At 54.9% G+C, this 18,237-nt stretch overlaps 1 protein-coding gene across 1 annotated transcript; it reads right to left on the bottom strand.

Annotated features, from left to right (window-relative positions):
• Nucleotides 1-3,955: 3,955 nt before the first annotated feature.
• On the bottom strand, nt 3,956-7,312 carry TSPAN31 (tetraspanin 31). The gene is made up of 6 exons (XM_038752883.1): nt 7,209-7,312; nt 5,306-5,473; nt 4,987-5,067; nt 4,746-4,877; nt 4,466-4,582; nt 3,956-4,342 (listed from the first exon to the last, which is right to left on the bottom strand). The coding sequence occupies exons 1-6, from the start codon at nt 7,269-7,271 to the stop codon at nt 4,268-4,270; spliced, it is 636 nt and encodes a 211-aa protein (XP_038608811.1). The 5' UTR covers nt 7,272-7,312; the 3' UTR covers nt 3,956-4,267.
• Nucleotides 7,313-18,237: the final 10,925 nt, after the last annotated feature.

Raw genomic sequence — 18,237 nt, 5'->3', positions numbered from 1 at the left:
CCCAAGCGCTTAGTCCAGTGCTCTGCACACAGTAAGCGCTCAATAAATACGATTGATTGATTGATTGGCGGCGTGGGGTCCCCAAGGCAGAGCCTCTCGGGGGCAGCGGCAGGATTGACACTACTGTGCCATCCGAGCCTCCGGCCGAGGTCGGGGCCACAGGACGGTCTCCGTGGCGACCCCGCCGCCGCCACCCTCGTCCGCGAGGTGGCGCCGCGGCGCCGATTTCCCATTCATTCATTCATTCATTCAATCGTATTCCACGGGGGCGGGGACGCGCCTGGGAAAAGGAGAATAAGAATGATGGCATTTCTTAAGCGCTTACTATGTGCAAAGCACTGTGCTAAGCGCTGGAGGAGGAGGGGAAGGACATGAATGAGCCCAGACTGAGCCCCCTCCTCCCTCTCCCCCTCCTCGCCTTACCTCCTTCCCCTCCCCACAGCACTTGTATATGTTTGTACGTATTTATTGCTCTATTTATTTATTTTACTTGTACATATCTATTCTATTTATTTTATTTTGTTAGTATGTTTGGTCTTGTTCTCTGTCTCCCCTTTTAGACTGTGAGCCCACTGTTGGGTAGGGACTGTTTCTATATTTTGCCAACTTGTACTTCCCAAGCGCTTAGTACAGTGCTCTGCACACAGTAAGCGCTCAATAAATACGGTTGATTGATTGATTTATTACTCTATTTTATTTGTACATATTTATTCTATTTATTTTATTTTGTTAATATGTTTTGTTTTGTTCTCTGTCCCCCCGCTTCTAGCTGTGAGCCCACTGTTGAGTAGGGACCATCTCTATATGTTGCCAACTTGTACTTCCCAAGCGCTTAGTACAGTGCTCTGCACACAGTAAGTGCTCAATAAATACGATTGATTGATGACTATTCTTTTTGTACATATTTATTCTATTTATTTTATTTTGTTAATATGTTTTGTTTTGTTCTCTGTCCCCCCCCCCCCCACTTCTAGCTGTGAGCCCACTGTTGGGTAGGGACTGTCTCTATATGTTGCCAACTTGTACTTCCCAAGCGCTTAGTACAGTGCTCTGCACACAGTAAGCGCTCAATACGACTAAATGATTGATTACTCTATTTTATTTGTACATATTTATTCTATTTATTTTATTTTGTTAATATGTTTTGTTTTGTTCTCTGTCCCCCCCCCCCCCTTCTAGCTGTGAGCCCACTGTGGGTAGGGACCGTCTCTATATGTTGCCAACTTGTACTTCCCAAGCGCTTAGTACAGTGCTCTGCACACAGTAAGCGCTCAATAAATACAATTGAATGGAATGAATGTCTGGCCCTCCAGTCTAGTGGGCCTCACTACCTTCCTCCGCTCGAAGCATGAGCTCAAGGTGCCGCGTGGGCTAAGGAATAGGGCCCAAGCCTGGGACTCGGAGGACCAGAGTTCAAACTTCCACTCTGCTCCTTGGCTGCTCCGTGACCATAGGCAAATCCCTTAACTTCTCTAGGCCTCCGTTCCTACCTCTGTAAAATGGGGATTAAATCCTCCTCCCTCCAATTTAGACTGTGAAGCCCATGTGGGACAGGGACTGTGTCAAACCTGCTTATCTTGTTTCTTCCCCAGGGTTTGGGACCATGTCCGGCCCTTAGTATGGGCTTAGCAAGTACTACAAGCACTAAAAAGTGACATTGCTCTTCAAAGACATTTCCAGACCCTGAAGACCTTTGCGCCCCCTTCTTCCCTGAGGGATGCTTGTCCCCCCTGGCCCAGTGCAAGACATGGCTGGGGCAACCGGGAGAGGCAGAGGGCTGGAGGTAGACCCTGGGGTCAGACATCCCCTCACAGCCTCCTCGCCTGGCCCCAGCCCCATAAACACCAGCTCCAGCCTATTTTGGACTTCCTCAACTCCAACCGTATCATCCCACCGCTTACCCTATTCCACCTTGATTACGCTATCAGCAACCTCACTGACCTCCCAGCCTCCTCTCCTTCACCCACTCCAGTCCATCGTTCACTCTGCTGGCCGGATCATTTTCCTACAAAAACATTCAGGCTGTGTTTCCCAGTTTCACAAGGTCCTCCATTTGTTGCCATCCACTGCAGCATCAAGCTGAAACTCCTTACCCTTGGTTTTAAAGCACTTGATCGCCTTGCCCCCTCCTACCTCACTTCTTTACTCTCCTACGACAACCCAACCCACACACCTCGCTCCGCTACTGCTAACCTCACTGTACCTCATTCTCATCTATTTCACCGCTGACCTCTCATCCACATCCTGCCTCCGGCCTTGAATGCCCTCCCTTCTCATAACCCACAGACAATGACTCTCCCCCTCTTCAAAGCCTTATTGAAGGCACATCTCCAAGATGCCTTCCCTAAACTCTTTTCTCATTTTCAACTCCCTTGTGTGTCACCCTGACTTGCTCCCTCTATTCGCCCCCCGCCGCCCAGCACTTACGTACACATCTATAATGTATTTATTTCTATTAATGTCTATCTCCCCCTATAGATGGTAAGCTCGTTGTGGGCAGGGAATGCGTCTATTATTAGATATTACCCCAAGCGCTTAGTACAGTGCTCTGCACACAGTAAGCACGATTGACTGAGTGGTTGACTTACTGACTACCAACACCCGGGATCCCGAAGCCTGAGCTTGTGCTAGTGTCCACTGGCGGTCAGGTGAAGCTGGCGGCTTTGAGCCTGGCACGAACCCACGGCTGCCAGCTGGTGCTTCCAGGAGGAGTGGAGGGGCTGGGCCCCAGCAGCACAAGGGTCAGCTCCCTGCCTTGGGGCTGGACCCCCAACGCTCCAGAGGTGCCAGCTCTGTCAAGGGGCAGAGAGAGTCCACTGGGGCTGGACCTCCACAGCAGCAGAGGTGCCAGCTCCCTGCAGGGGTGGAGGGCAGTCCATTGGAACTGGACCCACAGAGCAGCAAGCCCCCGGGCCGGCCCTGGACCGAGCACGCGTGTGGGGCAGAAAATACTGTACTTTCACAAGTGCTTAGTACAGTGCTCTGCACACAGTAACCACTTAATAAGATTGATGGAACGAATCGCTGATCTGTAGGCTCGCTGGTGCTCCAGTCTTTGCCCCCAGAGGTTAGGGCTGCGTGCTGAGCCCCGTGCCCCATAGGCCATCCCCCCAGAGATCCAGGACCTTCTGTCCCCTGCCCTCCACCCTGCGGTTGTGACCCCGTGGTACTAGACCGCTGTCATCCTGCTCCCGTCAGGCAACACCACGCCTGTGGACACATGGAGCGGTGGGTGGATGCTGCCTCACTAAGATGCACTGCAACGAGACAGTGGCAAATCCCTGACTCTTCACTCCCCCCGACCATGCCACCCATTCAGCACTGACCTCTGCCCCCTCCCCAGGCCTCTCCTAGAGGTACACGAAAGTGGATCAACTTAGCCACATTTTTTTTCCGGGGGGGGGGGGGGAGGATGGATGCTACTGGTAGCTGCAGCCGCCCCCCTTTTCATCCTCTCCTTCCCACAGGCAGGCTGACAGGGCTTCTGGCACAGAGGAGGACTGACAGCCACTGACCAGAGCTGCGCCTGAACTGGAGGGGCCGGGCTGGGGGGAAGGCTGCTGTAGATGGGGAGGAAGAGTACTGGAAGGTGAGGTGGGGGTGAGGGGTGTGGGAGGGGCTGGGAAAGCCAGGAACTCTCTGCCCAACTCCCCTGCCTACCAGGACAGGCTGGCCTTTAACATCCAGCGGGGCACCTTGGCCTTCCTTGCTTTGGCTCACCACTTCTGTGGGAGCCCCCAGACCCCGTTCCAGACAGGAGCCACGTGGCCCAGGTCCACCCCCTACCCCCAGCCCCCTTCTCCACCAGCGCTCCCCACCCCGAAGCTTGCAGCTCCACTCCCCCGCCCCACCCCCAGGGCCCTGCTTCCCCTTTTGGTATTCAAGAGGAAAATGGAAAGCCGACCTTCCGCCTCTGTTCTGCTTCTGTTCTTCTGAAGAGGAGCGGACTGCGGTATGTGAAAAAGGGATTTTATTTTTTTCCGTTTTTAACATTAATAAAAGTTCCCAGTGACAGTTCAACTGCTGGAGGGAGGTGTGGGTTGGGGGCAGAGGAGTGCAGTGTCCACGGGGCTCCCCTCAACTACACACCATCTCTGAGTAAGGGAGGGAAGGATGGAGGGAAGGAGGGAGGAGGGACCCCGACCCCCACGCCTCAAGTCCAAGCGGGAGCTGGAGCCGCGGCCGCCCAGATCAGCTGGGAGAACGAAAGACGCCTCGGCTCCTTCGCCATGTGGGGCTCCCCACTGGCTCCCCTGGCCCTTCCCGGTTAGAGAAAAGCGCTGGGATTCGCCCGTGGATCCTTCTGGTTCCGATACCTCAGTGCCAGCCACACACCCAGCACCTGGGGATGGGAACGGGACAGGCAGGGTGGGTGCACAGGGGATGGTGCGGGGGCAGGGGCAGAGACCGAAGTTGGGGGGGGGGGGATGCGGAAGGGACAGGGGAACAGGGCCGAGGCGATTACCTCGGTGAAGCTGAAGAACAGGCCGACCCCACCCAGGATCCTGAGGGCCTCGTCTGCGTGTTTCAGGATATTGTCTCCACAAGCAGGGCAGGGGACCAAGGGGGTGGTCTTGCAGTGCTGGGGAGGTTCGAGTGTGATCGGCTACCCTGGGGGGCTCGGTGGAGACCTGATGCTCCCCAGCCGACGGGTTCAAGAGGGCGAGCCACAGCACCGGAGCGGTGCCCTCGCCACCGTGCCCGTTTCCCCCCGGCCCCCCTCCGCCCCTCGCCTTCCCCCTCACCGCGGTGCAGGCGTCCCAGTCTCCGGCGAAGTCGGCAGTGCCATTCAGGAAGCCGCAGCAATCCAGGCGCTGCTCCACTCTGATGCGTGCCACGGGGCCCATGACCCTCCAGGATGCGTTTAGGAGGGCCACCTGAGGAGGGAGGTGGGAGAGGTCTGGGTCCTCACCGGACCCTGCGAGAAGCCCTCTCCCTCCGGACCCCCAGTTCCACCCCCGATTAGGGGGATGGGGGAAGCCTCACCTGTTTCTCCTTGTTGATGGCCAGACAGGAGCAGGAGATGCCAAACTGGACAATGAAGACCAACCCTAGGATGATCATGTACTGGGCAGGGTTCAGGGGGGCTAACCGACCGGGCACGGTGCCCGTTGCTGTGGCTGCCGGCTGAGCCCAGTCTTCACACTCCCGCTCTGGCCTCAGTGGACCGTGGCAAGGGGAGGTGCGGGAGGCGGGGAATGGACCGGCTCCATCTCACCCCGCCCGCTCCACCCTCCGGCCGGGGTCCTCCCCTCTCCTGCCCTCCCCTCGGGGTCGGCCCGGCCCCAACCGCAGAGAAGGATACAAAGAAGAGAAGGACTTGGTGGTGGTTGATGGCTCCGATGAGGCCGGCGACGGCGATGAGGAGGAGGAAGACGCCCACGGCGATGATGCCCCCGATGATGTGGTCGCTGGGCTCCAAGCTCTGGCTCTTGCCCCAGGCCGCCACGCCGATCAGCAATAACCCCACCAGCTGCGGGGGCGGGGAGAGAGGGGAGAGGGGACCACCGCGGGGGCGCAGCCCAGGGAGGCGGGGAGAGGGCAACAACAACAGCTTCCGGTCAGCGAAATCAATCAATCAATCAATCGTATTTATTGAGCGCTTACTGTGTGCAGAGCACTGGACTAAGCGCTTGGGAAGTCCAAGTTGGCAACATATAGAGACAGTCCCTACCCAACAGCGGGCTCACAGTCTAGAAGGGGGAGACAGAGAACAAAACCAAACCTTTCTAACAAAATAAAATAAATAGAATAGATATGTACAAGTAAGATAAATAGAGTAATAAATATGTACAAACATATATACATATATACAGGTGCTGTGGGGAAGGGAAGGAGGTAAGATGGTAATAATATATTATTATTACCATCTCATGGTAATAATAGTAATAATTATTACCATTAATAATTATATAATAAGAATAATATTATAACTGTAATCATATTTATATTTATGATGATAATGGTGGCATTTATTAAGCGCTTACTATATGCAAAGCATTGTTCTAAGCGCTGGGGGGGATACAAGGTGATCAGGCTGTCCCACATGGGGCTCACGGTTTTAATCCCCATTTTACAGACGAGGGAACTGAGGCTCAGAGAAGCTAAGTGGCTTGCCCAAGATCACACAGCAGACATGTGGTGGAGCCGGGATTCGAACCCATGCCCTCTGACTCCAAAGCCCGTGCTCTTTCCACTGAGCCACGCTGCTTCTCTATTTATAAAATAACTATTAAATAATAATTAAAATGATAATATAGTAAACAACAACAATAATAAAATGGTAATATAATAATAATAATAATAATAATAATAATAATAATAATAATAATAATAATAACGATGGCATTTGTTAAAGGGACAGCGGGTCTGGGCAGCAGCGGGCAGTGCCCCGGCCCTTCGGGGCGAGGACCCCCTTCCCCGCCCAACACGGCCCACAGGGGCGCCCCCTCCCGGGCAAATAGTCCCCGAACCCCATCTCCGTGGCTCAGTGGAAAGAGCCCGGCCTTCAGAGTCAGAGGTCGTGGGTTCAAATCCCGACTCCGCCAACTGTCAGCTGTGTGACTTTGGGCAAGTCACTTCACTGGGCCTGAGTTCCCTCATCTGTAAAAATGGGGATGAAGACTGCGAGCCCCCCGGCGGACAAGCTGATCAATCAATCAATCGTATTTATTGAGCGCTTACTGTGTGCAGAGCACTGGACTAAGCGCTTGGGAAGTCCAAGTTGGCAACATATAGAGACGGTCCCTACCCAGCAGTGGGCTCACAGTCTAAAAGGGGGAGACAGAGAACAAAACCAAACATACTAACAAAAGAAAATAAATAGAATAGCTATGTACAGGTAAAATAGAGTAATAAATATGTACAAACATATACACAGGGGCTGTGGGGAAGGGAAGGAGGTAAGATGGGGGAGATGGAGAGGGGGACGAGGGGGAGAGGAAGGAAGGGGCTCAGCCTGGGAAGGCCTCCTGGAGGAGGTGAGCTCTCAGTAGGGCCTTGAAGGGATCACCTTGTAGCCTCCCCAGCGCTTAGTACAGTGCTCTGCACATAGTAAGCGCTCAATAAATATGATTGATTTATGGATTTATCTGCAGTCCACGGGGAAACTGAGGCTGGGCAGGGCCCCGGATGCCCCCCCACCCCCCACCCCGGTCCCTGGCCCCCGTGTCCCGGGTCCCGGGCCCTGCCTCCGGGCAGCCCCTCACCATGTACACCACGTTCAGCGCGCAGAGCGCGTTCTTGGAGCAGGCGAAGCCTCCGCAGACCATCCTGCAGGCTGGCGGGGGACGACGCGGACGGCTGCGCGGCCGCCGGACCCTCCTGGCTCTTTAAATCTGCCAGGCGAGCCCGGCGCTCTGCGCCTGCGCCGCCCCGCCCACGGCGCTGGATTGGTGGGGCCGCGCCCAGTCTAAGCGCCTGATTGGCTCGGGGAACCGTCGCTCTGGGAACGCCCGCCCAGCCCGGGTTCCTCGTTCGCCCTCTTAGGAGGGAGGGAGGGAGGGAGGGAGGGAGGACGGGGCGGGGAAAAGGGCGTGGCCAAGGTGATGGACGGGACCTGCATCCGGCCATCGGATCTATTCATCATCATAATAATGGCATTTATTAAGCGCTTACTATGTGCAAAGCACTGTTCTAAGCTCTGGGGGTATACAAGGTGATCAGATTGGGGCCCAGACTGAGCCCCTTCCTTCCTCTCCCCCTCGTCCCCCTCTCCATCCCCCCCATCTTACCTCTTTCTCTTCCCCACAGCACCTGTATATATGTATATTTGTTTGTACATATTTATTACTCCATTTATTTATTTATTTATTTGACTTGTTCATATCTATTCCATTTATTTTATTTTGTTAGCATGTTTGGTTTTGTTCTCTGTCTCCCCCTTTTAGACTGTGAGCCCACTGTTGGGTAGGGACTGTCTCTATATGTTGCCAACTTGGACTTCCCAAGCGCTTAGTCCAGTGCTCTGCACACAGTAAGCGCTCAATAAATACGATTGATTGATTGATTGATTGATCAGGTTGTCCCCCGGGGGGCTCACAGTCTTCATCCCCATTTTACAGATGAGGGAACTGAGGCCCAGAGAAGTGACGTGACTTGCCCAAAGTCACACAGCTGACAATTGGCGGAGCCGGGATTTGAACCCATGACCTCTGACTCCAAAGCCTGGGCTCTTTCCACTGAGCCACGCTGCTTCTCAATAATAATAATGGCATTTATTAAGCGCTTACTTTTTAGACTGTGAGCCCACCGTTGGGTAGGGACTGTCTCTATATGTTGCCAACTTGTACTTCCCAAGCGCTTAGTCCAGTGCTCTGCACACAGTAAGCGCTCAATAAATACGATTGATTTATTGATTGATTACTATGTGCAAAGCACTGTTCTAAGCGCTGGGGAGGTTCCAAGGTGATCAGGTTATCCCACGGGGGGCTCACAGTCTTAACCCCCATTTTACAGATGAAGGAACTGAGGCACAGAGAAGTTAAGTGACTTGCCCAAGGTCACATAGGCAATTGACGGAGTCAGGATTTGAACCCGTGACCTCTGACTCCAAAGCCCAGGCTCTTTCCACTGAGCCATGCTGCTTCTCTATTGAGCCCTTACTGTGTGCCCAGCACTACTTAATCAATCAGTCAATCAATCAATCGTATTTATTGAGCACTTGCTGTGTGCAGAGCACTGTACTAAACGCTTGGGAAGTACAAGTTGGCAACATATAGAGACAATCAATCAATCAATCAATCATATTTATTGAGCGCTTATGTGTGCAGAACACTGTACTAAGCGATTGGGAAGTACAAGGTGGCAACATATAGCGACAGTCCCTGCCCAACAGTGGGCTCACAGTCTAAAAGGGGGAGACAGAGAACAAAACCAAACATACTGACAAAATAAAATAAATAGAATAGATATGTACAAGTCAGATAAATAGAGTAATAAATATGTACAAAAATATATACATATATACAGGTGCTGTGGGGAAAGGAAGGAGGTAAGATGGGGGGATGGAGGGGGGACGAGGGGGAGAGGAAGGAGGGGGCTCAGTGTGGGAAGGCCTCCGGGAGGAGGTGAGCTCTCAGTAGGGCCTTGAAGGGAGGAAGAGAGCGAGCTTGGCGGATGGGCAGAGGGAGGGCATTTCAGGCCTGGGGGAGGACGCGGGCCGGGGGTCGATGGCGGGACAGGCGAGAACGAGGAACGGTGAGGAGATGAGCGGCAGAGGAGCGGAGGCTGCGGGCTGGGCTGGAGAAGCGCTTCGGAGAGGGCACTGTAACAGAGTGCCTTCATTCATTCATTCAATCGTCTTTATTGAGCGCTAGAGCACTACGTGAGAAGTGCTCTAGAGAAGCAGCGTGGCTCATCGGAAAGAGCCCGGGCTTTGGAGTCAGAGGTCATGGGTTCAAATCCCGGCTCCGCCAATTGTCAGCTGTGTGACTTTGGGCAAGTCACTTCACTTCTCTGGGCCTCAGTTGCCTCATCTGTAAAATGGGGATGAAGACTGTGAGCCCCCCGTGGGACAACCTGATCACGTTGTAATCTCCCCAGCACTTAGAACAGTGCTTTGCACATAGGAAGCGCTTAATAAATGCTATTATTATTATTATTATTATTATTATTACCTAAGCGCTTCGGAGAGGGCACTGTAACAGAGTGCCTTCATTCATTCATTCAATCGTATCTATTGAGCGCTAGAGCACTACTTAAGCGCTTCGAAGCGGGCACTGTAACAGAGTGCCTTCATTCATTCATTCAATCATTCAATCGTATTTATTGAGCGCTAGAGCACTGTACTAAGCACTTGGAAAGTACAATTCGGCAGCGGATAGAGACAATCCCTACCCAACAACGGATTCACGGTCTGGAAGTGGGGAGACAGACAACACAATAAAACAAGGACACAGGCAACAGTAGCATCAATATAAATAGAATTCTAGATATATACAAATTATTAATAAAATAAATAGAATAATAAATATGTACATAGACAAGTGCTGTGGAGTAGGGAGGGGGGTAGAGCAGAAGGAGAGAGTTGGGGTGATAGGGAGGGGAGGAGGAGCAGAGGAAAAGGGGTGTCAGTCTGGGAAGGCCTCCTGGAGGAGATGAGCTTTCAGTAGGGCTTTGAAATAGGGGGGAAGTGTGCTATTTGCTAGGCATGTTCCCTGCCCACAACGAGTTTACTGTTGAAGACGTGATTTGACGTGCTTTGAAGACACTGATGAAAACCAGTTCACTGAGGGGCTCTGGGTGAGGGGTCGGCGGTCGGGGCGGGGGCGTCGGACTGAGGGACGTGAGGGAGGTCCTCCCCACTCCACCCGACCCCGCTGCACTCACGCTGCCACGCACCCTTATGGACAATCCATCAATGGCACTAATGGAGTGCTTGCTGCAGGCAGAGCATGTGGGCAGAGCACTGTACCAAGCTCTTCCCAGAGCACAATACAACCGTCATTCATTCATTCATTCATTCATTCAATCGTATTTATTGAGCGCTTACTGTGTGCAGAGCACTATACTAAGCGCTTGGGAAGTACAAGTTGGCAACATATAGAGACGGTCCCCGCCTAACCCTACATTCCATGGAAACTGCCCTCTCAAAGGTCACCAATGACCTCCTGCTTGCCGAATCCAACGGCTCCTATTCTGTCCTAATCCTCCTCGACCTCTTAGCTGCCTTTGACACTGTGGCCCACCCCCTTCTCCTCAACACGCTATCCAACCTTGGCTTCACAGACTCCGTCCTCTCCTGGTTCTCCTCTTATCTCTCCGGTCGTTCATTCTCAGTCTCTTTTGCAGGCTCCTCCTCCCCCTCCCATCCCCTCACTGTGGGGGTTCCCCAAGGTTCAGTTGTTGGTCCCCTTCTGTTCTCGATCTACACTCACTCCCTTGGTGACCTCATTCGCTCCCACGGCTTCAACTATCATCTCTATGCTGATGACACCCAGATCTACATCTCTGCCCCTGCTCTCTCCCCCTCCCTCCAGGCTCGCATCTTCCTCCTGCCTTCAGGACATCTCCGTCTGGATGTCTGCCCGCCACCTAAACTCAACATGTCCAAGACTGAACTCCTTGTCTTCCCTCCCAAACCCTGTCCTCTCCCTGACTTTCCCATCACTGTTGATGGCACTACCATCCTTCCCATCCCACAAGCCCGCAGCCTTGGTGTCATCCTCCACTCCGCTTTCTCGTTCACCCCTCACATCCAAGCCGTCACCAAAACCTGCCGGTCTCAGCTCCGCAAGATCGCCAAGATCCGCCCTTTCCTCTCCATCCAAACCGCTACCCTGCTCGTTCAAGCTCTCATCCTATCCCGTCTGGACTACTGTATCAGCCTCCTCTCTGATCTCCCATCCTCTTGTCTCTTCCCACTTCAATCCATACTTCATGCTGCTGCCCGGATTGTCTTTGTCCAGAAGCGCTCTGGGCATGTTACTCCCCTTTTCAAAAATCTCCAGTGGCTACCAATCAACCTACGCAACAGGCAGAAACTCCTCACCCTGGGCTTCAAGGCTGTCCATCCATCCCCTCGCCCCCTCCTACCTCACCTCCCTTCTCTCCTTCTACAGCCCAGCCTGCACCCTCCGCTCCTCCGCCGCTAATCTCCTCACCGTGCCTCGTTCTCGCCTGTCCCGCCATCGACCCCTGGCCCACGTCATCCCCCGGGCCTGGAATGCCCTCCCTCTGCCCATCCGCCAAGCTAGCTCTCTTCCTCCCTTCAAGGCCCTACTGAGAGCTCACCTCCTCCAGGAGGCCTTCCCAGACTGAGCCCCCTCCTTCCACTCCCCCTCTTCCCCCTCTACATCCCCCCCGCCTTACCTCCTTCCCTTCCCCACAGCACCTGTATATATGTATATATGTTTGAACGTATTTATTACTCTATTTATTTATTTATTTGACTTGTACATATCTATTCTATTTATTTTATTTTGTTAATATGTTTTGTTTTGTTCTCTGTCTCCCCCCTTCTAAACTGTGAGCCCACTGTTGGGTAGGGACCGTCTCTATATGTTGCCAACTTGTACTTCCCAAGCGCTAAGTACAGTGCTCTGCAAGCGCTCAATAAATCAATCGAAGGGGGTGACAGGCAACAAAACAAAACGTGGACAGGTGGACATGTTCCCTGCCCACAAGGGACTAACTGCCTAATACTAATAATAATAGAGAGGAGCACCCCCATATCGTGGCACCAAGCGTTTCCCTTTGAATATGCCTGCTTTCCCCTGTGGACACTCGTGGACACCCCCCACCCCTCCCTTCACCGCCTCCACGGTGGACACACCCATTGACCCAATGGTGCTCAGGTAGGAACACCCACGCAAGAACATTGCCACCAGAGCAAGTCATCACAGAGCCGGCCTGCAGGTCCCCGGTAACAGAGCCCACCAAGAAATCAAGGGGAACAACTGGAAAGAAACAGGTTAAGAAAAAGAGTAGCCTAGTGGCTAGAGCATGGGCCTAGGAATCAGGAGGACCTGGGTTCTAGTCTGGCTCTGCCACTTGTCTGCTGTGGCCTTGGACAAGTCACTTCACTTCTCTGGGCCTCAGTTACCTCATCTGTAAAATGGGGATTAAGGCCGTGAGCCCCAAACTGGACATGGACTATGTCCACCCCAGCACTTAGAAATGTCTGGCACTTAACAAATACCATTGAGAAAAAAACAAAACAAGACTGCAGGCCTGATCCTGTTGGAATAGACATCATGGTTCACAGAGCACCCCACTTCCGCTGGCCCCTGAGGACTCCTGGGCAGTCGGTCAATCATGTTTATTGAGCGCTTACTGTGTGCTGAGCACTGTACTAAGCGCTGGGGAGAGTACATTACAACAAAAAGCAGATACATTCCCTGCCCCCAATGAGTTTACAGTGTAGAGGCCCAGGGTGGGCTGAGGCAGAGCCCCCTGCCCCAGTCCCACCAGGGACCCCCGTGGCAGGGAGCCCAGGAAGGCCAGGGGCCATGTCCAAACTCATCAGCTTGTAGCTAGCTAGCGCTTGGCCCAGGGTTTTGCCCAGAGCTTGGCACATTGTAAGCCCCTAGCAAATACCACAATGACTGTTTTGGTTTTTTTAGAATGAAGAGTGGGCGGAGCAATTGATTGAGAAGACACTCCACGGGTCAAGGCAGAGCAGGTGGCCCAGCAGGACGGAGACAGGGGGCAGGGCCGATTTAGGTGGGAGTTAGGGTTAGCATTATCAGGAAGGCCAACTGGGGGCATCGTCTCCGACCGAGGGGGTGGGTTTGCTCTAGCGACTGGGTGGGTGGGGGCCGTGAGTTGGCGATAAGTAGCCAGCGAGTTTGCCTGGTCTCAGGCTGCGGCCTGGCCTTCGAGGAGAATCCACCCCATCCCCTATCCTCCCTGGAGCCAAGTGTACTGCTCCGCCACGCATCCCTCTCCCTGGGCACTGTCCCCTCCCCTGCCAGGCCCCCCGACCCCTGGGGAGATTCTCCAGGGAGGGGGGTGGTTGAGGTTGAGTAACCATCAAGGGGGCCCAGGTGGGTGGGGAGATGGGCAAGGGTGAGCTGACACTGCACGGGGGCATGGAGGAGGGAGGAGGGAGCTGAGCAGGAGCTCAGATCTGTTACGCACTAGAGCTGACGTGCCTGGTTAGGGAAGGAGAAGGCGGGTTCTCCTCCAACCCAGCCTGTGGCCCTGCCCTGCCCCGCTCTGACCAGCCCCACGGGGTCCTGAGGTGTGCAAGGGGGTGAGCAGGAAAGGGCAAGTAGTCTAGATTCTGAAAGTCAGAGTGAGCCTGTGAGTGTAGATGCGGGAGGGTATGTCTGCTTGTCCTCCACATGGTGTAGTGGATAGGGCAGAGTCAGAAGGTCATGGGTTCTTGTCCCGGCCCTGCCACTTGTCTGCTATGTGACCTTGGACAAGTCACTTCACTTTTCTTTGCCTCAATTACCTCATATGTAAAATGGGGATTGAGACCGTGAAGCCCCATGAGGCACAGAGACTGTGTCCAACCCCCTCTGCTTGTATCCATCTCAGAGCTTAGTACAGTGCCTGACATAGAGTAAGTGCTTAGCGAACAATTATTATTACAGTGCCTGGCACATAGCAAGGGCTCAACAAATATCATCGTTATTATGATGATACTTACAATGCATAGGGGGCTAACTGTGAGCCAGCCAGCATGCGAGACAGGGTGGGCCAGACCAGAGAGTGTGGAAAGCTATGAAAAGCATCCTGGACTAGTGGGTAGAACAAGTGCCTGGGAGTTAGAAGGACTTGGGTTCTAATCCTGGCTCCAACACTTGTCTGCTGTAAGCCCTCAGGCAAGTCACTTCACATTTCTGTGTCTCAGTTACTTCGCCTGTAAAGTGAGGATGAAGGCTCGGAGCCCCATGTCGGACAAGGACTGCATCCAACCTGATTAGCTTGTATCTACCCCAGCACTTAGCACAGGGTCTGGCACACAGTAAGCGCTTAAAAAATACCATAATTATTATCCTTATTATTATTATTGCATTGTAAGCACTTAAGAAATACCATTAAAAAACCCTAAAAAACTACAGAATTGTCAACACGGAAGGCCTCAGCATACTGCGTGCAGTCAGTTGCTGTCTTTATTAGATGCCCTGTGCAGAGCATCGTACTACGTGCTAGGGAGAGGACTTTGGAAGTGAAACACGTGGACCTCGCCCTTCAGGAGTTTACAATCTAGGGGCCGGGGCAGAGAGGGGGTGTGGGAGGACAAGCAGACCCCAACTGCTAAGCCAATAAGAGCAAGAGAAAGAGCACAGATACAAAGGATAAAAGTAAGGCTAGACAATGAACTAATACAGAGAAATACACATGAATGCTAAGACTGTGGGTGAGCTAGTTTCCCAGCACGCAAAGCTGTGAGGGTGCAAGAAGGTGGCACCTGTAACCCAGCCCTGCCCCAGTCCCCCTCCACCTGCCACTTGGAATGAATGAGTAAATTAATTAATGAATCTGCCAGTAAGGTTGCCTCTTCAGTCCCGGGCTGGCGAGTCTAGGGGGCCGGGGTAGCCTGGCGGGCTCGTGTGGGGGCCGGGGGTACGGGGGCGGGTACCCAGCGACGCGCAGGGAGGGTGTGTCCTCTGGGTTTCCCGTGCACACTCAGGAAGTCAGACAGACAGACGGGCGGGCGGATGGGGGCCTGCTGGGAGAGTGAGGCCTGGTAGACTGGTCAGGGGCGGGGGGGGCCTGGCCACCATGCACACACAAAGGCAGTTGACCGTGGCCGCGGTGCGGACAGAAGTCAAACGTCACGAGGTCACCAAGTTGCACCTGAGCCAGCTCAGCCATCTGGTCCAAAAGGTGTCCAGCCCAGAGCTCCAGGACAAACTCCAGGCCTCGCTGGACTGTGTCCGAGGTGAGCGTGCGATCGGTGTCCGGCTCCGGAGCCCGGGGGGCCCAGGCCAGTTTGGGCGCTCCCCTGTAATAATAATAAGAATAATAACAACTGTGGTATCTGTTAAGCGCTTACTCTGTGCCGGGAACTGTACTAAACGCTGGGGAGGATACCAGTAATTCGGGTTGGTCACAGTCCCTGTCTCACATGGGGCTCACAGTCTTTACCCCCATTTTACAGATGAGGGAACTGAGGCCCAGAGAAGTGAAGTGGCTTGCCCAAGGTCACACAACAGACAAGTGGTGGAGCGGATCTGGGATTAGAAACCCGGTTCTCTTGACTCCCAAGCCTGGGCTCTAGCCAGGAGGACACACTGTTTCCCTAAGGCCCTTCCTCAACCACTCTCCAGTCAGAGCCAGAGGCGGGCGGTGGGAGGCAGTGGGGGTCCGGGAAGGGCCTGGGAGGGAGGGCGGCTTGCCTCACCTGCCCCTTCCCCGCAGGTCCCCTCACCAATCAATCAATCAATCAATCATATTTATTGAGCGCTTACTGTGTGCAGAGCACTGTACTAAGCGCTTGGGAAGTACAAGCTGGCAACATATAGAGGACAGTCCCTACCCAACAGTGGGCTCACAGTCTAAAAGGGGGAGACAGAGAACAAAACCAAACATACTAACAAAATAAAATACATAGAATAGATAGGTACAAGTAAAATAAAGAAATAAATAAATAAATAAATAGGGTAATAAATATGTACAAACATATATAAATATATACAGAAACCAGGAAGCGGCAGCCTGTCTGTCCCAGGTGAAAGCAGGGTGCAAGCTTCTGGGTGGTGGGCTGGAGCCAGAGAGACCGCTCCTAGGCCTGCCTTGGGGCATGTGACCTTGGAGATTCCACTGACAGACACGCACACACTCACACAGACACTGGGATAAAGTCACAGACCCTGGGACCCGCATGTCATGGAATAAGAGATATAGACCGTACATTCTCATAGACAAGCTGACTCCTACTGTGATTAAGACACACACCACAGCCACATGGCGAAAGACATTGACCCACACAGGTGCACATTATGACCCCCAGATCCCCATGGGACACACAGACCCCAGTAATGACACACACGAATGCACACCCCCCCCCCCCCGCTCCATTCCCCCCCGTTTCCGCTACCCCCGCGAGCGCCGTGAAGCAGCGGTGACAACACCGGGCGGAAGTGTTGCCATGGCAACTCTGCCCGCTGCATCCTCTCGCTTTCCCCTCTCTGCGGCCTGGCCTGGGGAGGGGCTTGGGACTCAGGAGGACCCACAGTACCCCTCCAATCCTCTATGCAGCAGCCCCCCCAGGCCCTGTCGCCATCAAAGCGGGGTACACATGGGGGACAATCAGGGTGTCCTCCCCGCCCCCGTGGACTTCTCCCCCGTTCGCCTGGCCGGGGAACAAGACTCCCCCTGTCCCCATTCCCCAGGGAAGTCTGGTGGGGGTAGAGAGGTGATGCCGCTGCCCCGAGATCTGGGCCCACTCGAGGGGGCGATCAGCCGGGGGGCAATCCCCTCGTCCCCCCTTGCGGACCCGGGCAGGCCCCTCCCCGCGGGCAGTCTCCCGGGGGGAGCCTCCCACGGGCCTCCTGTCATCCCCCCTCCCCTTGCTACCCGGGTCCGTTGCCAGGGGCGACAGCTGGCACCGCCCACGTGGCAGCTGGGGGGGCGCTACCATGGTAACGAAGCTGGCAAGGTGGGGAGAAGGAGGAGGGACTGGGGCACAGACCGGAGGTGGAGGGGTGCGGGCAAGGAGTCGGAGGGTTGGGGGGGCGGGGGTTCCAGAAGGAGGCAGCGTGGGCTGCGTTGCTATGGTGATGGACTTCCGGCCGGGGAAGGGAGGTGTGTGTGTGTCGGGGGGGGTCTTCTCCGAGACCGTGGGCAGCCGGGGAAGAGGCGCTGACCTCTGACCTCCGATTTCCCAGGAGCTGCCCTGCTCCCGCTCCCTTCTCGAACTGGACCCGTTGTACAGAGAGGGAAACTGAGACCTAGAGCCGGAGTTAGGGTAGCCACGCCCACGCCCGCACGCCCCGCACGCCGGGCCACGCCCACACATCCCGGACCCCGGGTACCCCGCGCCGGGCCCACCCCCGGCGCCGCTCCCGTTTCTGCCCGTTCACAGCCCGGGCGGGGCGGGAGGCGGGACGTCCCGCCAGGTGGAGGGTCCCGGGTTCTTGGGGCCGGAGGAATCGGCCCCTCTCGAGGTTAAGAAAGCGTCCCGGGGCGGGGCGGGGGCAACGTTAGCGGGGGCTCCCGGCGCCTCAAACCCCGCGTCCCCATCCGGCTACAGAGGTCACTGGGCACCCGTCGATCTGAGGGGCTGAGAGCCTTCCTCTCGCTTGTCCCCCACCCCCCGGTCCCTCGTCCCCCATCCCCACTGGGTGCCCGCACGCGCGGAGCCGCGGTTGCCATGGCGACAGGATGCAGAATGAGTTTTGGGTAAATCCGGAGATGCGCCCCCGCCCCGGGAGCCTTGACTCATTCGCCTCCCGCTGGCAGACCCCCGAAATTCGGAAGGGATTTCCACCCCTTCCCTTCTTCCCTTGGGGGGAGGTGGGGAGACCCAGGGAAGGGAAAAAGGAGGGGCGGGTGAAGAAAGTCGAATAAAGTCTAGCTCGAGGGTCCGCACGTGGTCAGTGTCACGCGAGGGACAGGAAGCGGAGACAGCTGGGCAGGGGGGCAGTGCTACTCTCCCTCGGGGAGCCACCTCGATCTCCCCGGCGTTCACCCCCCAGTTCCAACGCGATGGGTGTTGGGGGGGGGGGGAAAGGGGGAAGGGGGGCTCGTACGACTGAGGAAACCAACTGACCTCCCCCGGCAGCCTACGTTCGCCCTGCCTAGGGCTCCGCCCCCCTCTGCAGCCCCTTCCCCAGGTTA

This window comes from Tachyglossus aculeatus, chromosome 10 (assembly GCF_015852505.1).
Source record: "Tachyglossus aculeatus isolate mTacAcu1 chromosome 10, mTacAcu1.pri, whole genome shotgun sequence".
Classification (NCBI taxonomy): domain Eukaryota; kingdom Metazoa; phylum Chordata; class Mammalia; order Monotremata; family Tachyglossidae; genus Tachyglossus; species Tachyglossus aculeatus.
This window is presented reverse-complemented; position numbering and strand designations above follow the sequence as displayed.